This window comes from Ursus americanus, chromosome 14 (assembly GCF_024610735.1).
Source record: "Ursus americanus isolate L20-20 chromosome 14, mUrsAme1.1.p, whole genome shotgun sequence".
In the NCBI taxonomy this organism is placed as follows: domain Eukaryota; kingdom Metazoa; phylum Chordata; class Mammalia; order Carnivora; family Ursidae; genus Ursus; species Ursus americanus.
In genome coordinates, this window is record NC_142140.1 from 57765808 (window position 1) to 57787454 (window position 21647).

General features: G+C 60.2%; 1 protein-coding gene across 1 annotated transcript in view; it reads right to left on the reverse strand.

The window, feature by feature from the left end:
• Window positions 1-21647, reverse strand: part of NFIC (nuclear factor I C) — a 62450-nt gene that overhangs the window by 32694 nt on the left and 8109 nt on the right. The window contains 1 exon segment of the mRNA XM_045804406.2: window positions 19461-19992. Coding sequence (XP_045660362.1) covers window positions 19461-19992 — 532 coding nt within the window.

A 21647-nucleotide genomic window follows, 5' to 3' on the forward strand; every position in this document is an offset into this window, starting at 1 on the left:
TTCCTTTATGGGTGTGAGGTTGAAATCCGAGGAGCTCCGGGAGAGGAAGGCCCATAGCAGATAAGGGGATAAATACTGTTTTGGTGACAGCGTTTTTCCAAAGTCAGAATTTAAATGAACTTAGTGCTTCCTCTGCCAACCGCCCTCCAGGGCTCCCCTCTCCCACGGTCCCCGAGGCCCTGCAAGACCTGCCCTGTCCCCTCCCTGCCCTCCCCTGCCCCTTCTCTCCCCTGTTGCTCACTCTGTTCCAGCCACAGGGGCTCTGGCTGTTCTCCTAGTACCCCAGGCGGCAGCTGCCCCAGGACCTTTGCACAGGCTGTACCCTCTGCCTGCAACTCTGTTCCTTCAGCATCGACATGGCCAACACTCTCCTGTCATTCTGGGACCTTCCTCAATGACCTCCTTTTGGGAGAGACCCACACGGCCCTTCAGCACCCGCATGAAGCATAGTTAGCCACACTCACGCGTGTCCAAGGGACACTCAGGCCGTTGGCTACAGTTCTCTCGACTTCCCAGGTCCGTGGGGGTGTTCACGTGCAGCCAGGACGTCACCACCTCCTGCAGCCTTTTGCTCAAACAAGCACATGACCGTGGTGACAATAGAAATGTAAAGAGGATCCCACTGACGGAGTGTACAAACTGTTCTTTCCTGTCCATGGCCGTGAGCCCAAATTTGGTCTGTCCCAGCCCATGACAAAGGCGCCGCCGGGCCTCCGGTCCCGCCCTTCCCGCCCTTCCCGCCCAGGAGCACCCACCCCTTTGCACCAGACAACTCCCTTCATCTTGGTGGCTGAAACTTCCGCCGCTCGTAACTGGGGGATCAATGCACCGCCAGACATTCACCTCCCAGATGTTTAGTGATCACCTACTACTCGCCAGGCGTTGGGGGTGGCAGAGCGCCAAGGGAGGGGGAGACAGACAGGAAGTGAACACGCAGGAGCGGCCCGAGATAATTTTGCATAGTTCCACATTCCAGGGAGGGCATCAAACTGGAAGAGGGGACAAACAGTGCCTCTGGGGGAGACTTTCAGCACAGACGTCAGGCGGGGCGTCTCTGAGGGGGTGATGTGAGCGCTAAGGCCTTAGCAACGGGGTCCTAGGAGCTGGGCAGAGGGGCAGCAAGTGCCATAGCCCTGGGGCAGGAATAAACAGGATGTCTGAGGACCAGAGACAGGCCATGTGGCTCCAACATGGTGAGCAAAGGGGAGAGAACTGGGCCACTCAGGCCACGTGGCTGCCGTGAGAAGCTCAGGCCCGATTCTCGAGTGCCACGTGGAGTGGCAGAAGCTGGAAACATGGCACATGGCGGCGGGAACGTGAGACAGGGTGGCCATGGGGGAGGCCGGCTTGGCGTGGCTGCTTCCTCGGAAAGTTAAACACAGTCCGCACACGACCCAGCAATTCCCCTCCTGCATATCTACCCCCAGAGAGGGGAAAACAGGGAGTCCCCACGGATACTCGCACCCCCGTGTGCACAGCAGCAGAGCTTACGGCGGCCACAGATGGACGCCACGCCAGTGTCCCTCAGCGTGTGAAGGCTACACACCGGGCGTCCATCCACACATGGAACACGATCCAACCCTAGAACGGAAGGGATCCCGACATCTGCCACAACATGGACGGACCCCGAGGACACCGGGCTCAGCGAGAGCAGCCAGACCCAGAAGGACACATCCCCCAGGACCCCACTCCCAGGAGGTCCCCAGAGGCGTCCCGTCCACAGAGGCAGAGAGCAGATGGTGGGAGCCAGGGCTGGGGCAGGGGGTGGGGAGTCCATGCTTCCTGGGGGCGGAGTCTCCGTGTGGGGAGATGGAACGTTCTGGAGACGGTGGGTGGGTGTGGCTGCGGGACTGTGTGCTTCATGTCACAGAGCTGTGCACTTAGAAATGGTTAAGACGGTACATTTTATGTTATATGGTTTTTTAACCACAAGAAAATACACACACATTAAAAAAAATCACCAGCTGCCGGGTGAATTCTAGAATCTTGGGGGCTGGGAGACCAGGGAGGCGGCGTGGGCAGGTGTCCCAGTGGACATAACAGCCCGGCCCAGGGCGATGGCCTGGGGACGGACAGAGGGGTCATCGTTAATTTATTGCTGGGATGTAGAAGGGACAGGACTTGATGAAATAAATCATAGCGACACTTCTTTAAAACCTGGCAGGATACGGGAGAGCCTGAAGTTCCCGCCTGGGCCCTGCGGCGTGTCTGCTGGGCCGGTATCGCAGCACGGTGAGCGACCGGATTTACGTTCCAACCTTAGCGGGCTTCCAAACGGAGCTGGCTCTGCTGGGCTGCCACGTCTGCCTCCCGACGCCAGCCAGCTAGAGAGGAAACCAAAGCCAGGCCCTGGAATTCCCAGCTCCCGGGTGTCACCAGCCATTTTTAAACATTAGCCAGCTCAGGTTCAACTTTCTCTGTCCTGGAAGGCCATGCCGTACACAGGACCCTGGCCTTTGTCCTCCTCGCGGCTGCCATGCGCCTTCCCTGCCCCCCTCCCCCTCAGGCAGGCTCCAGCCACCTTCCTCGGCCCAGTTCTAAGATCTTCTCCGGAACACCCTCTCCCTTGGCCCCTTGGCCAAACCTGTGCCCTAGCCCCCATCACACTGGACTGAGTCTGGGTCTATAAATATATGAAATTCCAAAGTCCTCCCCGTGGCCCCCAAGGCCCGGCCTAAACTGCCCCCCCCGTCCCCTCCCTGCCCTCTGCTCCTCCCTCTCTCCCCTTGCTCACTCTGCTGCAGCCACACACACACACACACATACACACAGGTCCTCCAACCCGCCAGGCCTGGTGCTGCCCCAGGGCCTTAGCATAGGCTGTGCCAGCTACCTGGAAGGCCTTTCCCGTAAATGCCTGCCTGGCTCATTCCCTCACTTTACTTAGGTTTCTGCTCAAATATGGTTAATGTGTCCACAGCCCCGGGGCACAGGATCTGGGCTTGATGTTGGGGAAGTTTGGGAATCCACTTCCTCATGTCCCTCCCAAGAAGTGTGACAACAGACTCCCGTCTATGTCCAGTTATGTGACAACCAGCTTTGTGTCCCTGAGCCTCCACCCCCATCTCACACTAGTGTTTGCACAAACCCAAGCATAAGACAAAACTGTGATTCTTTTATTCAATGCACGCATGGAGCCTTCTGTGCACCAGGCCCCGTTCTAGGATCTGGGGACTCAGCAATGAACAAAACGGACCTGCAGTCCTGCCCCACAAGGTTCACGGTCAAGGGCTTTGTCCCAGGTATTCGAGGAGGGCCGGGGATCGAGCCACAGAAGGAGGGCTTCAGGCTAAACTGAACTCAGATTTCACTGGGACTGTGGCAGCACAACCAGAAGCTAGACCGCCCTGAGCTGCAAGGAGCTCCAGCACAAATCCCAGCTCCCCCTGCAATACCCCCAGGGGCTCAGAACACAGACTCCCAAATCCAGCCACAACGGCGGCGACCGGCTGTCAGTCTCATCCACGCTGTGTGACCTCCGCGGAAGTACTTGCCCTCTCTGAGCCCCCACATCTCTGTATAGAGGATCCGAAACCCCTTCTTCAGGGGCCATTTGGACAAATCAAAGGAAAAAAAGTGACGCTGGACGTCCAAGGCGTGTGCTCATCGGCCCCCAGGGAATGGTCTGGGAAATGCCGACAAGAAGCAGGGGACCCGAGAGGCAAGAGGGCCCGGCCGGGTGACCTCCTGGACGCCGGTCTCCGCCCGGGCCTCCCTCGCCTGTGCTTCCTGACCCGCGTGTTCCTCGAGTCTGGACCACACTTTCCCTCTTCCTCTCCCCTGCCGCCGGCCGCCTGGGCCCGAGCCAACCTGCTCTGGAGTCACTTTCAAAGAAAAGTTTCTGTTTTCTTCCCACCCAGCCCGGCTCCCCCGCCGCCTGGCCTGCTCCGTGGCCTGGCTCCGGCCCCGCTGGGCGCCCGTGGACACCTCGGGCCAGTGGGTCAGGGTAGCGGCCCTCCACCGCCCCCCCTGCCTCCCCAGCACGGCTGGCTGCTCCAGCCGGAGGCCTTGGGCTGCACTTGGGGAGCCCGGGACGCCCCGCGGGAGCTCTGGCCCGGCCGTTTCGGGGTGCCCGGCCTGAGCACCCAGTGGGGAGGTCTCTGCAGGCCCGAGGGCCCCCCTGGAGGCCTACAGGCCGGGACTAGTCCCACCCCGGGACACTTCTGGTGGCCACGCCACCTTATGACATCATTGCTCTGGCGGCCATTTTCTCCACTCTCCCTCCCCCGGGTTCCAGATGCTTCTGCCGGCCTCGGCGGCCATTTTGTCCGCGCAGGAGGCGCGGGCTGGCACGGGGCTGGGGCGGGTGGGGCGGCTGGGGGGGCCTCCGCACCCCCCCCCTGCCCGGGCCCCTCGCGGCCTCCGAGGGGTTGAGCGCGCGTGCCAGCCGGGCGGCCCTGCACACGTGGCCGCGGCCTGCACTGCCACTCGCGCTCCGCACCCCGGGTGGCACCGGGGCCGTGAAAAACAGGTTAAAAATACCCACACGCGCAGCCTCCCCCCCACCCCGTCCCCTCCAATGTCAAATGTGTCAACGCCACCCGGGGAGGGGGGCAGACTTAAAATAACTTGCTGTTTACATTTGGAGCAAATTCTTGGCTTCTCCAGCAGCCAAGCCAGGGCCTCCTCCCGCCTCCCTGGCAGGCCCGCTTCAGCGGCCGCAGGGGGGGACGGGGGGCGAGCTGGGCGGGGAGCTCCGGGGCCACATGTGCCTGGGCTGAGCACACATGTGCGGGCCCGGGAGGGGACGGGCCAGTCCCAGCACCATTTGTGGCCGCACGGTGGACGGAGCCGGGCAGGAGCACCAGAGAACACCCTCTGCCGAAAATGGGCATGGGGTGGGGGCCGCTGGGCCAGGCAGGGGGGCGTCCGAGGAGCCACGGCCCCTCCCAGCTCACCCCTGCTTCGGACGTTTCTTGGGCCGCACCACCGACTCAGCAGCCCCAGGGGAGTCAGGAGGCCAGAGGCCAGAGGCCAGCAGCCTTGCCAAGGGAGGCGGGCACCGAGGGAGGGCTCTGGAGCGGGCAGAGTCCTGCCCGGGACTGTGTGGCTGCAGGCCAGCGCTGCCCCTCTCTGGGCCTCTAGGGAAAGCACCCTGGCCTTGCAGTGGGGTCGGTAGAATGGGTCCCGTCCCAGGCTTGCCTGGGGGGAGGCAGGGCCCCAACGTTGCAGGCCCTCTTCATGTCTGCTTCCCTTTCTGTACAATGTGAACGTTGAGGTGCAAACACCTCAGATGTTGGGCACTCCATTTTACGGGGGGGCAAACTGAGGGCCAGAGACAGGCAGGGGCTTGGCCCAGATCTCACCACCAGTGAGTGGACAAGCACATCGCAGCCCCATTACTCTGGTTCCAGTGCCCACACTCTAAACCTACTGCCTGGAATGCAGGAGGAGGTCGGAAACTCGAGGGCCCAAGCCTAAAGGGAGAGGTAGTGGGGAGACTTTTCTACTCCCCCAGCCTTCCTGAGACCGCTCTTTGGGAAGCCTGGCACACAGTCGGTACTCAATACATGCTCACATGTAGCTGGCACTCACCCGATGCTTGCGGACAAGTGATGATCATTCCAGCAGGGGCTGGCACACAGTAGGGACCCAGTACATGCCTGTTGCGTGAATGACTAGAATTATCCTGATAGGGCTTGGCATACAGCAGGCGCAAAATAAATGCTCGTCAAAGGAATTGGAGGAATGTTGGGAAAATTGGAGGATATTCAGAGGGAAAGACCAGATTGAGGGCGATACAGACTCCAATCAGTGTGACACAAGAGGTTTCTAATAGCAGGCCCAGGGCAGAGTGTGGAATGTCACCCAACATTGCCCATCTCAGACCCCGGGGTCTTTTGAGGATCAGCAGAAATCCTCTCTTGAGTAGGTCCCCTGAATATCAGAGGGAGGGACCTGCAGCTGGAGAAGCCCAAGGAAGTAACTGGAATCTGTCCTGGGGGCCCAGGAAGGCTTCCTAGGAGGAGTGGATACTGGAGCTGGGGCCTTAATGTGTGAATAGGAGTTTGCCAGGCACAGAAGGGGCTTGTGGGGAGTGAGACTAGTGTATGAAAATAATCATCACAACTTCTATGTATTGAGTGCCTATGTGCCGGGAGCTACACACAGACTTGCAGAGGGGCTGACGGTGCCTGGGAAGGTCAGGAAGCTGGGCTGGGCTGAATGTATACAGACATCACTCCAACCAGTGCAGGGAGGCTTAGTCCCACCACCCGCTGCCTCCCTAAATGTGTCTGGGTCTGGCAGGCACACAACGGGCAAAGGTCTGAGGTGGGCGAGACCGTCTTGCTCCAGACTTTCTACGGAGTGGATGAAGCCAGGTCTGCCTCCCCCTAGAGCCAGGTGGGGGCTTAGTTACAACGGCACCCCCTCCATGGGCTAGAAAGCCTGAGCTAACCCGAGAGCCTCCAGGAATCTGCTCTCACTTCTACAGTGAGCACTAAAGGGAACTGGGTGTGTGTGTGTGTGGGGGGGTGTTTTGGCATCCCCCATTAGTCTCCCCAACATCCCAGGAGAATGTGTCTAGAACCCCAGGCTGACCAGATAAACCCTTGCAGCCTCTTCCCTCGGTGTCCAGGATTTCCTACTGACCCCAGCAGTGTGCCCATTTCATGGATCTGGAAACTGAGGCATGGCCAGTGGCTTGGGGCCAGGCCATCTGTTCCAGAGGTGTCTTCTTGTTCCCAGGGCATCAGAGCCACATGGTGAGATGACCTCAGATCAGCTATGTGACTCCAGGCTAGCCCCTTGTTCACTCTGGGTCTCAGTTTCCCCAGCTGTCACATGAGGGGCTGGGGCAGCATAACATCAGCCTCAACACCTTTTTGTGCTGGAATCTGGCCAGGCACCGGGGGGGTTCTGGGTCTGTGGTCCCATTTTACTGGAACAAGCAGGACCTCAGAGAGGGCAAGTCAGTTAACGGCCTGGTGGCCCATCTCAGTGAGTACTGTGGGTCTCCACTTGCACACCTCCCATGCCGACGGGCTCTCTCCCTTCTCAGTCTCCTGCCTTATTGCTGCTGATTACTGAGAAGGCACCTACTGTATGCTAGGTGCTCATCGAGCCCACTCGACAGTTACAGATTATCATTCCCATTTCACAGATGAAGAGACTAGGTGCAGGGCAGGGCGGGAGCTGGCCTGAGCACCCGTGGCGAGAACGGGGATGAAAACGGGCGGAATGCTGCCATGCTGGGGCTGGGCACCTGGCAGCAGCCCTCCTGGCCCCCCCACCGGAGCCTCAAGGACCTCCTGGGGTCACACCCAGCTTGCCTGACGGCAGCACCCAATTCCAGGAGGGTCCCTGGGCATGTCGGGGGCGCCCTGCCCTCACCTCAACCCCCCCTCCCCTGCATATGCCCAGGCAGGTGCCTGTTGAGGACAGGGGGCAGGAGGGCCAGTGCCAGTCTCAGAAGGGGCATATGATCCAGGTCTCATTGAGCCCAGATGACAACCAACGGAACCAACTAGGAATAGGTATCTGCCTGGCTGGCTCCATTATCCCTCTCCAGGACCCATGCAGTGTCCTGGGTCCTCAACTCTCACCACCCCCCTTTTCCCACCAGCGTTTGTGCTCCCCACAGTGGCCAGAGGGCGCCTGTGAGCCCTCCAGGGCTCCCACCGCCTTGGGGGTAAAGGCCCAAGTCCTTCAAACAGCCCCCAAGGCCCAGCACATCACACCTGTCCCATCCCTCCCTCCCCTCCCCTCCTTCTCTCCCCTTCACCCACTCTGCTCCAGCCACACAGGCCTCCTCACTGCACCTCAAACCGCCAGGCCCAGTGCTGCCCCAGGACGTTTGCACAGGCTGTTTCTTCCACCTGCAGTGCTCTCCTCCCAATTGTTCACACAGCTGGCTCCTCCTCAACCCTCAGGTCCCAGCTCAAATATCAGGTGCTCAGACAGCCCCCCCCCCAAGTAGCCCCCTATCTCTATTTCTTTGCCTTTATTTTTTGATAGTCCTCATCACCAACTGACGTTTCGTTCTGGTCCTTTGTTTCTCCCAGGACCCAGAGCTGCGCTAGGCCCACACCGATCACTGAATCCCATTTACTGACTACAAAGTAGTTCTACTGGCTGAGCTCTGAGCCTGTATGTGCTCTGTGCCGCCCTAGACCTCTCGCAGGTCTTAACTCATTTCTCTCTCAGCAAACCCACGAGGCAAGCATATTTTACAGGTGGGGAAACTGAGGCCGGGGAGAGAAGGAGCTAAACAAGTGTCAGAAGCAGAGCAGGCCAAGCCAGGGCTTTGTGCCCCACCGGGTGACCCGCTGCCGCTGGGAATGAACAGAGTCGATCGTAAACAACATCAACAGCAGTAATAATAACAATGACAAGGTGGCAGTGACAAGCCCCGAACCAGCCAGTTGATAAGGTCCCACTGTGTGGGTTAGTGTGGGGGCCCTGGAGGGGAGACTCAGGGGACACCGGCCCCTTTAAGAGCTTCCCCCTCCCCAGCTGGGCGCTGGCCCGGCCTCCCCTTATGTAAGCAGGCCAGCTGCCCTTGCATAACCTGGTTACATAAGGAAGCAGGGAACAGGCTTGTCCATCCGGCAGCAACCTGTCCCGGGCCGTCTGTGGGGCCGGCCTGGGGCGCAGGAGCGCCGAGGCCACCCAGAGTGGCCCCCGGATGCAGCCCTGTTCAAGGGCCCCTGGGTCGGCTCCTGCTTGGGGGATGCCCCGGACTCGCAGACACGCTGTCCTCTGTGTGGGCACACGAAAGGGTTCTAGTCTGCAAGTGGACAGGGGCCGCTCCCATTGCTCTGAAGGTGAGACTGAGCCCCCGCGAGGGCAAGTGAGTGGCCTAACACTTCCCAGCCCCGAGCAGAGGACGGAGGTGGCAGGCCTGTGGTGAAACGTGGATGGTGTGACCTCAGCCAGAGCCTTCACTTCCAAATTCCTCCATAAAACAGGGCCACCAACGGGACCTTTCTCAGCAGGGGCTGGTATGCAGCTGGTACTCAATAAATGGGGCCTTCAACTCAGCACTGGGCGAGCTCTAAAGGCCTTTTAATTCTCTTAACTGGCTGGCCTCTTGGCAGTACACAGGGCCACTGCCCTGCTCTAGCCCGGAGAGAGGTCATTGCCCGAGCCTCAGGTGCTGGAGGATGGCCCCACAGGCTTGGGAAGAGCGCCGACTGTATACCAAATTCTGGCCCAGATACTGTTCTGTCTGCCCAACAAGTCCCAGGGTGGATGCGAGGAGCCCCAGAGACAGATGGGGAAAATAACTGAGATACCGAGAGCCAGGATTTGTCCGAGGTCAAACCCAAGGCCTACCATGCACTGTCTCCATCCCCAGGCAGCGCGCCCCCCCCAGTCCCCGGTTCTCCCCCCCCCCCCCCGCCATCTGACTACAGGAGCCCCCAGGGGTGTCTGGGTATAACATCCCCCTAACAGCTCCCCCCCTTGCATATCAGTTCTGCCATCTTTGGGAAGGGTGTGGCTTGGGAGTGGAGGTGGCCCCTCTCCTTCCCCTCTTTCTGGGTACTGGCCCTTTAAGGCAGCAGGCTGCCAGGGCTTGTCCCGGGGTTACCCCAAGGGGCGGGTGTGGTCAGGAACAAGGGGCCCATTCAGCTGCCGCTGCCACCTCCGGGCAGCCCACAGGCTGGCCTGGGGGTGAGGCAGGGAGGAGACTGGCAAAGGCAGGGACAGAGAGAGACAGGCACCAGGAGAGACAGAGACAGACATTAGGAGAGGGACAGAGAAACGGAGATGGGGAGACAGAGACCCAGAAAGAGACACCTGGCCTCTTGGCTGCACCTCCTGCCTCCCTGGTTCCCCTGTGGAGAGTCTGAGGCTGGCCCAACCCCCAGCCAGGAAGCAGTCCCCAAAGGTGCTCCTTGATCCTGCCGAACCTGGTGCCCACTCACTAGCACCAAAGTCCTGTAAGCCCAGAGGGGGGATCCTGGGACATTCTGGGGAGGTCCCCGACACACCTTTAACAGCCCCTGCCCAGGGGACCATAGTGGGTCCTCAGATTTACCAGACCTCTGCCTCTTAGCTATGTGACCTCGGGCCAGTGGCTTTACCTCTCTGGGCCTCAATTTCCCCAACTGTTAAATGCGGTTCATGATAATCCCTACCTCACTGGGACTAGGATACGATGACAGGTGCTAACAGAAGCAAACACCTGCTGAGAGCGTAACATAGTGAGCCCTCGGGATGCCCACAAGCACCCCATACGTGCCCCATACGTGCCCCCAACACCCCGGCACTCGGACGTAACTCTATCTCCCGCCGGGTGACCAAGGACGGCCCCTGCCTGCAGCTGAGGACCTGCAGAGCACCCTTCCAGCTGTGGGCAGGAGCTGCCCTGCTGTCCCCTGGCCCCACAACGGCCTCTGGAAACACACCCAGGGTTCCATGCCCCGCGTCCAATAAGCGACAGACAGCTACGGGGAGCACATGGAATCTCGATTCTTCCTCCGGGGACTGCCTGGGTTTGGGTTTTTGGTCACGTACCGCCATGAAATGCTCCCGACATCCGCCATCTGCCCCTAACTGGCGCCCCCATCCAGCCTGCTGCCCCGAAGAAGGCAGCCCCTGCCTCCACCAGTCTGGAGGAGACCTTAAAGAAATAAAGCCTGCCTCCTTCCCCTCAGTGAGCACCTTTTCTGAAATATTCTGCTCGGTCACCCCTTTTTAGGACAGGCTTTCTCGACTGACCTGAGCTTTCCGGATCTCTGACACACAGAATTCTAGAACCTACACAGGGGAGTTCTAGAACCCAGCTCAAGAAAATTCCAGAGCCTATGCTCAGGTGTGCAAACACCCAGTGTGAGGAATTCTGGAACCTGCCATCAGTGCTCAAGAATATACTTAATGGGGGGCGCCTGGGTGGCTCAGTCGTTAAGCGTCTGCCTTCGGCTCAGGGCGTGATCCCGGAGTTCTGGAATCGAGCCCCACGTCAGGCTCTTGCACTGGGAGCCTGCTTCTTCCTCTCCCACTCCCCCTGCTTGTGTTCCCTCTCTCGCTGGCTGTTTCTCTCTCTCTCTCTCTCAAATAAATAAAATCTTAAAAAAAAAAAAAGAATATACTTAATGGGTTTCTTGGGTATTGATGAAATCAATACTTGATTAGAGAAGGGCTGATAGGGTTTTACAGTTTGGGGAATCCTCATAGTCCCGAGAACTCTGCTCAGGATATGTGAGATCTGTTCCCAGATGCTGAAAAAACTCCCCTCGAAGATTGCTAGAACCTGCCCCAGGGCATTCTAGAACCCAACTCACAGAATTCTGGAGCTCGTCCCTCAATAAACAAACACCCAACATAAAAGACTCTGGACCCTGCTTCTAGACACTCAGAAACCCACCTCAGGAAATTCTTGATCCTGCTCCCTGACGGTCAAGAACACACTTGAGGAATTCAAGATCAAGGGACCAGCTCGCTGATCAAGGCTCTAGAACTGTTTCCTGGATCGTTAAATAACCCAACCTCAAAGAATTCTAAGGCTTCCCTGAGCACAGCGGTTCTCAACTGGGGTGATTCTGTTCCCAGGGACATCTGGTGATGTCTGGAGATATTTTTGGTTGTCACAACTGGGGAGCTCCGGGCTTCACAGGGGTGGGGGCGGGGATGCTGCTCCGCCCCCACAGTGCCCCGGACGCCCCCACAGAGACCAGCCTGGTCCAACGTCAGCAGTGCCCACGAGGAGAGACCCTGCCTTTCTATAGTCAAAAGCCCCAGGGTGACACCTTCTGGAACCTACTCCTTGGATTTTCGAGAAACCAGCTGGGGAATTCTAGAATGCCTCCTCACATTCTCATTTATCTAACTGGGGGCAGCTTTGAGATCAGCCTTGAACTTGTCTAGACTTCAGATGCTCTGGAGCCGAGCTGCCGAGTCCACGCATGGCTCTGAGCCCTGACACGTGGCCGGTCAGAATCAGGGTGTGAGTGTAACACACACGCTGACTGTCAGAGACTGAGAACAGATAAAATCATGTAAAACATCTCAATAACTCCTTCGTACTGATTATGTGTCAAAATGACAACATTTTGGATATCCCGGGTCAAACAGAATATGCAGTTACAACTTATCTCCCCTCTACATTTCTACTTTTAAGTGTGGATACCAGAAAAAAAACAAGGTAAATTATCTGTGAGGCTCACACTGTGTCCTTCTGGATGGATCCGTTCTGAGGTGCCGCGGAGAAGTTTTCTTTTGTTAAGCAGGCCCCACCCTCATAATGGAACCCAGTACGGGGCTTGAACTCATGACCCTGAGATCCAGACCTGAGCTGAGATCAAGAGTCGGACGCTTAACCCATTGAGCCCCTCAGGTGCCCCCCACCTAGGAGAATTGTAGAATGGCCTGGATGGTGAAGACGCCAGCTCTGAAGATTCTAGAACTCAGGCCTTGGGAATTCCAGAACTTGCTTCCTGGAGGATCTAGAAGCCACCTCAGCTCTGGCATTTCAGAGTCCCGCTCCCCCCAGCCTTGGAGACCCCCTCCCCACATGCAAGTCATCTTCCTTGAGGTCCTAGGGTCCCCCCACTTCCATCTCCCAACACCCCTCCAAGTCAGCCTGGAGCACAACATGGGACAGGATGGACCAGAGGAAGGGCCCTTATTGGGCAGCCCGGGGCAATGCCCCACCCCTCTCTGCGCCTCAGTTTCCCCATCTGGACAAGACACGCAGTGTCCCCATGTGCCCCCTCCCTCATCCTTCACCAACTCTGACCATCTGTGACTTCCTGCCCACACCCAGCTGGAGGAAGAGGGGCTGGCCTGGCAGCTGGCTGGGGTGGGGGGGGGGTGCCAGAGATGTCCCTAGCTGCCCTCAGCCTCCCCTGGGCTCCCCGGGCAGAGGGCCAAGGCGGCAACTGCAGCCCCACCATGCCGGGGAGGGCCGCCACAGGTGCAATGTGCTGCCTCCCACTTCGGCTGGCTTCTCGGGGAGCCGGGCCCTGCCCTGCTGCGTGGCCTTGCGACGGGGGCACTCTGCGGGCGGCCTCTGGAGCCTCCTCGCCCCTGCCTGGGCCACAGAGGGGCAACACCGCCTCGAGGGGAGCACCTACTCACCGCCGTGCTCCCCCCTTCCGAGCGCTCAGCACGGGCTAAGAGGGTCTTTCTCACAGATGCTACCTCCGTCTCCGTCACCAGACGCTCCCTACGCTCATTTTGCAGGAGAGACAGAAGCACCACGATGGGCGCTAACTTGCCTGAGGTTGCCCAGTGGGCCGAGGGCAGAGCTGGGACGAGAACCGCAAGCACGTTGAGGGTAATAATCACTGTTATCATATCACCCTGGCTGATATCTTTATGGATTATTTATCGCGACATGATACATACAGGATACATTACTATTCGTCATCAACAGCAACAGATGATCGCTTCCGTGAGGGCAAAACACACACAGCGTAAAATTCACCATCGTAACCGTCTCTAAGTGCACAGCCCCACAGCCTGAAGCTCACGGTCCTGCAGCCACCCCCACCCTCCGTCTCCAGAACGTTCCATCTCCCCACACGGAGACTCTGTCCCCAGGACGCATGGACTCCCCACCCCCTGCCCCCGCCCTGGCTCCCACCATCTCCTCTCTGTCTGTGTGGACGGGACTCCTCTGGGGACCTCCTGGGGGTGGGATCCTGCGGGATGTGTCCTTCTGGGGCTGGCTGCTCTCGCTGAGCCCGGTGTCCGCAGGGTCCGTCCACGTCGTAGCAGGTGTCAGGGTCCCTTCCTTCCTAAGGTGACGAATCACTTTCGGGTGCTTACTGTGTACCCCCGTGTTCTAGCACTCTGCGTGCATTCCCTAATTTAACCCCACGGGGCCCCGCGAGGTGCACACGTGTTCTTCTTATCAAGCGCGTTTGAGAGGGAAGGAAACTGAGGCCTAGGCAGTGACATCACTTACCAAAGGCCATGAAACTCAGGAGCCGTAAGATCTGAACCTGGGTCCTCTGGCTACAGACCGCGCCCCAACTCTTCGCGACACTGCCAGCGCCCCCCTTGGCTCCCGGCCTGCTCTGTGACCAGAACCCTCACCTGTTGGGTGTCTCTCTGCTGCTGACCATGAGCCTGGAGGCCTGCCATCGCTATAAATACCCCGTCAGCTGGCGTCTGGGCCTCACACCCGTGCAGCCACCTTCCCTGCACAGACAGACAGCTCGTACACCTGGCTGCCCGGCCCTGGGGGAATCCAGGCTGCCAGGAGCCCCTCACCCCTCTGCCGCCCAGACACCTGGAGCGGGTGACACGGCCGGCTGCCAGCGGAGAGCCCGTCCTGGGCCACGGGTGCCCGCTTTCTCCCCGGGGTGGGAAGAACGAGGCCCAGGGTCTCAGAGCAGAACTGAGGTGTCCCCCCAACTGTCTCCTGGGGCTGGGGAAGAGGACCCAGGAAGGGACTGAGCATCTATTTAGTGCTTCCTGTATGCTTTCGGAGGATCACTGACTCTGGTCCTCAGTGCGGTGGACGCAGTTCCCATGCTCCCGATTTACAGACAGAAAAACCAAGGCTTGAGATAACAGTGCATCTCACACGGCCCGGAACAAGCGTGGACACAAAACGTGTCGGTCACACAGAGAAATGGGTGCCCTCGCTCCCTCCTGCCCACCCTCTGTCACCCACGGGCCCAGGGCTGGGATGAAGGTTAATGGGGGTGAAGGAGGCAGGGGGCCCTCAGTCGGGGGCCGGCTTGCTGCTCTCTGTGCCCCACAAGGCCCTACCTTCCTGCCCTCAGACCAGAGAGGGCAGGGCTCTGCCCTAGATCACACAGCATACCAGGGGCAGATCTGCGGCTGACCGGGCCCCCTTGCTCCAGATTGAGGCCCCTTCTCCTGCCATCCGAACCCAGGGTGTGCTTGATGGTGACCCTGGCCCCCAGGCTTGGTCACAGTGGGCTCTTCAACGGGGTTCACTGCTATTCATTCATTTATTCGCTGTGCAGCCAGCGCCTCCTCTTTCTATCGGCTGCACAAGTGGGAGGGTGTGGGTGCGACCTGATAACCTGTGAAGCGTTTTTCAGATTTTTTTCCTTTCAGGGTTTGGAGGACTCAGGATGCTGTGAGTTCTAATTCTGCTCTGCCTCTCAAGGGCTGTGTGACCTTGGGCAAGCGGCTGATGGTCTCTGGGCCTGTCTCCTTCCCTGACGCATGGGAGAAGGCAACAGTCCCTCCCTCGCAGGGCGGTGGAGAGAATTAAATGAGCTAGAAGGGGGGATGAGCTCAGAGCTCGGCGCACAGCGTTCGGCACACACAACCCATGGTTGCTGTTACTAATACCTCTGTTACTATTGCTGCTGCCCGCTCACAACCAGAAGGGCTCGGGGACCCTCCCTAGGGCACCCTGGGGAGCCCCTCCAGCAGCCGCACGCTTCCCAAGCCAGCCCCTGCCCACAGCGCCATTCCGGGAGGTTGGCACCGCACAGGGCGGGAACGGGAGGCCAGCCGCGGCCGCGCCAGCAGATGGGCACCATCTGGGCTGCCGGCTCGGGGCGGGCTGGCAGCTGCTGGAGCGGGCGGGCCTGGCAGCCCCTCCCCCGCCCGGCCCTGGCACTGCGCCCACCCGCGCCTCAGGTTTCTCAGGCCTCCAGAGGGGGCGGGGAGGCCTGGCTGGGCTTCAGGGCTGGGCAGGCGGCTTCCCTCTCTGGGCCCCGGTTCCTCCAGGCTCCCTCCCAAATGCAAGGCAGGTGGAGGAGTGCCGGGCTCACCCGCTCCCGGCCTCCCTATCACCCTCACTGTGAAGCCACGCGGCAGGCTTCGCCTCCCCCCTCCCACAGTCCCTGGAGGCCTTCCTGCTCTGCTCCTCAGGCTCTGGGCCATGCTGGCCTCTGGGCCTTTGCACTGGCTTTGCCCCCGAACCTGCCGCACTCATGCAAATACCTCTGGGGCTCCCTCGCTTCCTTCAGGCCTCATCCCAAAAGCCACCTCCTTGGGGCCTCCCTCCCTCCTCACTCCTCGGTCTGGGGTGCCCTCCTCCCCACCCCTCTCCACACCCTGCCCCTGCTTTGTTTTCCTGCCGTTGTTCTTATTCACTGAACTGTGAATTGTCAGTTTCCGGGCCCCCCACTCAGTTGCACCCCACCCATTGCACCCAGTTAGCAGGCACCCCTTGCGCCCCAAAGTAGAGCTCACATCACCCCCTCATCATGGTTCCCCCAGCTGTCCCCTAGGCTGCCCCCAGAGCACACGGTGAGTCCAGCCCCTGGAATCAGGGCCCTAGGGCCCCGGATGGACGCCTGGGGCAGCCAAATTTAGCCCCAGGAGGTACCCCAGGCTATAACCGGCCTGGCAGCCCCAGCGGGGAAAGGGCCTTCTCAGAGCTCATCCTCACCCCTCATCCCCCCAAATAAACCTGAGGATGGAGGGCTGGGAGCACCCCTGTCATCCACCTGATCCCGGGGCTGCCGGGCCTGTCCCAGGACAGGGCAGGGCTGAGTACGGTGCACGTCTGTCTGTCTCTGCATGTGTGTCTCAGGCTGTCTGTCCGTCGTGAGGCGCCGGATCTGATGCACTAGCTGTCCTGCCTCTGATATTGGAGGTGGTACCCCGGCAGCTGGAGGGGGCGCCCCACCCCAACATCTACCCTGTGCACGCACCCCTAGAGACCCGTCCCCAGCCTCCTCATCAAATCCATGGCCTCCCAGCAGGGCTGGTTGAAGGGGGCGCTGTGGTGCGGCCCAGACTACGACCCCCTAAAGCCCTGGAACCCACAGACGCAAGGACGAGGGCAGCGGGCAGCCAGCTCTCTCTGCTGTTGGACTGACGACTGCCTGACCAAGAACAGAGATTTCACTGGGATCCAGAATGAGGCTGGGGGGCCTGGAGGGAGACCCTGGCTGGCGGGAGCCTAGAACACAGTCCCAGCCCCGAGGTGCCCAAAAGGCTGCATGGATGCCCACTTTGTAACCCATGATTCACCTCTTCCACCACCATCCAGGGCGGAGAGCTGGGGGCTGTCCTCAACAGCAGCTGCCTGAGCCCGCACCCCCATCTGCCCCCCCCCCCCCGGCTCTGGGACCTTGGGCAGGCAGGGCCCTTCGCTGGCCCTGCTTCCTCACCTGCAACAGTGGTCCCCACCTTGTCGGGCTGTGGACAGAGTGGGAAAGAACTACTAGGCACTCAGAAAATGCCCAGCGGAGAGAAACTGGAGTTAGGAGCTGGGGTACTAAAGCGTACGCAGGAGTTTTCCACATGGGAAAGGCCTGCCCGGCATGGGCAGCAACGAGGCACGGTGTGGAACTGGCAAACAGTAATCATGATGAGGAGGGTAGCAGGGGGAGGGGGGTAAGAACAGGGGCCCGGGGAGCCCTCGTCCGGAGCGGGGCGTTTCTTCATGCCCCCGTGGGGGTTGTCTGTTGGACACGCACCACGAGGATCCAAGCGGGCAGCTGTTTTGAGGTTCCCATTTCAAACACAAGGGAAGAAGGCACAGAGAGGTGAGGCGACTCATCTCGGGTCACCCAGCTGACCAGCCGCTGAGCCCGGCTTGGAATCAGCCCTACCCTCACTCCCCGCCAGCTGCGGCTGGGTCGGCTGGGGCCAGTCTGAGCGAGGGTTCCCGTGGGGATGGTGGTGCCCGCTGGAAGCAGGGCGGGTACAGCTTTGACCTTCCCCAGCCCTCGAGCGAGGCGGCTGATCAGACTGGCCGGCAAACGCAGCAGCTGGACACGAAGGTGTCTGGGGAAGCCTGGAGGCCCGGCCTGCCTGCTGAGCCGAGGGGGGAGGGGGCCGGCTGGGGGAGGGGAGGCGCCTGGAGATTGTGCTGACACCGGCAGAAAACTCGCTTCAAAATTTTATCAGCTCAGCGCGGAGGAGGTGGGGGCAGGGCCAGGCTCAGAGGATGGAAGTGGTGGGAGAGGCCTGGACCAGCATGGCAATGCGTCTGCGGCCCCCAAGGCCACCCCTGCCCCCTGCCTGGACAGCCTGTCACCCTGTCCACCCCTCTGCCTCTAAGGCCGCTCCGCTCCGAGCCCCCAGTGGGTTTGCGGCTCATGTCTGGGGGCACGGGAGGGGGCAGAAGAGGTCAAGGTTAAGGAATTAAGGTCGAGACTGGGAAACCGCCCGCCTCCCCCTCCCACGCAGCCTGGAGACTGGGAGCCCTACAGCCTCATCCAATCCCTGTCCCATTGCTAGGAGTAGTGCGGTTGTTACCCGGACTCACAGAGGAAACAGAACAGTCATGTGTCCAAAGTCACACAGCCCGCAAAGGGCAGGGCTACACCTGGCACTTGGGCAGTGCAGCCCGGAGTCTGTCCCCACTCGACACCCCCACTGCCCCTCCCCCAGCCTTCCTTCTGAAGGTTTCTGGTACTGCCACCGAGTGGGCTCCCGTGGGCTATGCTAGGGCTGGGCTTGCAACCTGAGTGTACCCACCTGACACCCTCAAGCAGCCCCCAGGTGTGTACCCATGTGTGCACCAGACTTAGCCCCGGTGGGGGGTGGGGGGCATGTGACATGTGACCATGAGGTTCTATGAGCACACTTGACTCGGTCCACATGAAGACATTCCCAGCCGACACCGGCCACGTGGCAGGCCAGCGTTCACATGCTACACGCATGATCTGGCGAATCCTCTGGGGCCTCATCCAGCTAGGGATTCTGATAACCTCCCATTTGACAGATGGGGAAACTGAGGCCCAAGGTGGACATGCAGTCAGGAAGCAGCAGGGCAACAGATCCCACCGCCCTCCCAGCCAGGCCTGCCCCTGGGCCACCAGCCCTGCTGACATTCAGAGGCTGGACCACACATCTGGCCTCTATATCTTCACCCAGGCTGCCGACCCTCTGGGACACCCCACACTCAGCACTGCCCGGCCACCCCGTAGAGCTCAGCTCTGCCACCCCACCTTCTCCAGGAAGCTGCCTTCAGTTTCCCCACCCTCACGGACCCTGCTGGTCTGCAGGTGGGGCACTGACCATGCAGCCAGCAAACACCCAGCTAGAACGGCCAGAGCCAGGGCCACAGGGGACCAGAGAGGGTGGTAACCTAGCCAAAGTCACACAGCACCCAGCTTCCCACTCAGCATAAAGGTGGGACCTGTCAGGCCTCTGCTGAAGGTCTGAGAGTTGATCAACTAGCATTCACAGGGCGCAACGCCAGCACTCTCTCAGCCTTTCCTGGGGGGAAAAGACTGTGTCTTCCATTGGTCACTGTCCTGTCCTCACCTCTGTTCCCAACAAGGCCTCACGGGGCTCCTCGACAGGAGCTCATCTCCTGAGATCTCAAGGGCCTGCCTCTTACCTTCAACCCCCTGGACACACGCCTGGCCCCTCAGACTCTCCTTGAACCGCATCTCTTTGCCTCCGACCTTCACAGCGCAGGTGCCTGCCCTGCCCTAACGCCCGCACACCCCTCAGCGCCGCCCACCGCACCTGCCGCCCCTCTCGGTCTTCACCGGAACCACCTCCGCAGTCGGACGCACGCCAGTGGGCTGCCTCCTCCGCTCCATGCGGCCGCCGCGCAGGTCTCCACCGCCCCCCCTGCAAGCCCGGGCGCAGCTGCCCGCCCGCCTCACCTCGCTCGCGCACGAAGTAGGCCAGGTAGAGGTCGAGCTCCTTGACCGCCACGCCGATGTGATGAGGCTGCACGCAGAGCACCGGGTGGCCGCACTGCGCCGCCTTGACCAGGCGCTCGCCGTCGGTGCTCTCCAGCGGGATGCCCTTGAAGAGGATGACCATGACCAGGTCCAGCCGCCACACCTTGTCGGCCTGGCGCAGGCAGTCGATGCGGCGCATCTTGCCCTTCTGGTCGGGGTTGGAGAGCACGCAGCCCGGCGCCTTCTTGCCGGTGATGGCCAGCACGAAGTCCTCGCGGCACTCGGGCCGGATGTCTTTGCGCAGCTTGGCCAGCAGCCGGGAGGCCCACTTCTGCTTCACCTCGGCCTTCTCGCCCAGCAGCTCGTCCTTCACCGCGCGCTCCTCGTCCTTCGACATGCGCTTCTCGTGCTTCTTGAAGTATTTGCGCTTCCGCGCCTGCAGGTTGAACCAGGTGTAGGCGAAGGCGCGCACGTGAGGCAGCAGCGCCTCGATGAACGGGTGGAACTCATCCTGCAGGCACGAGAGGCCAGAGGTCAGGAGCGCTGGGGACCGTGGGCCCACTGCCCAGCCCGGGAGACTGAGGCCTGGGGGCTCCAGGAAGACCCCCCCCCAAGGGAGGGCCAGGCGCATGTGGGCAGGGGGCCACTGCAGACCTGGTCACCTCCTGGGGAAAACTCGAGGCCAGAGGGGACCCATCCGAAGTGCCTGGCGGTCAGGCGTAAACCCACTGCCCAAATGGGGAAACTGAGGCTCGGACTATGTGGGAGGTGCAGGCCAAGGCTGAAGTTCATGGAGGGCTGTCTTGAACCCAAATATATGGACAGGTCAAGCGGAGGGTCCCCAGAGGCTTGATGGGGCCTAGCCCATTGTACAGACGAGAAAAGAGAGGTCAGGCGAATGGGGGTGTTATGGACCTATTCGCTGTCTACTAGGACGGGGGTCAGCAAACCCCAGTCTGAAAGCACCTTAAAGAACAAGATAGTGAGTATTCCATTCCATTGCAACTACTCAATGATCCTCAGGGCCCTAGTGCCAAATTAGCCCTAGACAGGACACACAGATGATGGGCATGGCTGCGTACCGATAAAACTTTATTTACAAAAACAGGTGGGGGGCAGCTGGGCCCCAGGCCTGTAGTTGGCAAAGTCCTGCACTAAAGTATGAGCTCCAGGGGCACCAGGGTGGCTCACTCGGTTAGACGTCTGCCTTTGGCTCAGGTCAGGACCCTGGGATCGAGCCTTGCATTGGGCTCCCTGCTCATGGGGGAGCCTGCTTCTCCCTCTGCCCCTCCCCCTGCTGGTGCGTGCACATGCGTGTACTCATTCTCTCTCTGACAAATAAATAAAATTAAGTTAAAGTATGAGCTCCGATGTCTAGAGCAGGGCCAAGCATACAGGGGGTGCTGGACAACTGCAGGAGAAACCAGGCTCAGAGAGTGTCCCTATCAGCAAAGAAAGCTGACACCGGATGGGGGGAGCGGTCTGAGGGCTGCCTCTACTGGCCTTGGCGCAAATTAAAAAAAAAGAGGTCTAGGGGTCATTCTTATAGACCAGCTGTGCAGAAAGGCCCAGCAGAGGTCCCTGGGCCAGGACTAGGGCAGCCTAGATGTCAGGGGCTGCTGGAAGGACGAAGGGCTCCGAGGCCCAAGAAGGCAAGAGATCAGAATACACGAGAGGAGGGGAGCTGGGCCATGGAGGTTCAGAGCTGGAGAGAGGGGCCCCTGTGGAACGCCCCCTCCAGTCCATTCAAATGGAAAAACCGAGGCCTGGGGAGGCTCTGAGGCCTGGCCAGATCTGTGACTTCAACACCGCCCCTCCCCATCGTGCCTAGTTGGTGCTAGGAGTCCACAACACCCATTTTACAGATGAGGAAACCGAGGCCCCAAGAGGAGGGGACCTAGTCACAAGGGGCATAGAACCGTCCCCATGAAAACAACAGGAGCCCCGGCTGGGTCCCCCTGATGGGGCCGTAGGAGATCCTTGTCCCCTTCTGTGGGGGTGGGAAGGCTGTCTCATCCTCTCCATTGTTCATCAAGGGAAACAGAGTCTTGCAGAACATTTGGGACCTGGTTTCTCAGCCTCCAGGAGAAAGGAAGACAAAGAGAAGAAAACCTTGGGCTCCATGTCTCCGCTCTTGCCTGGGCTGCGCGGGCTTCCAGAACGGGA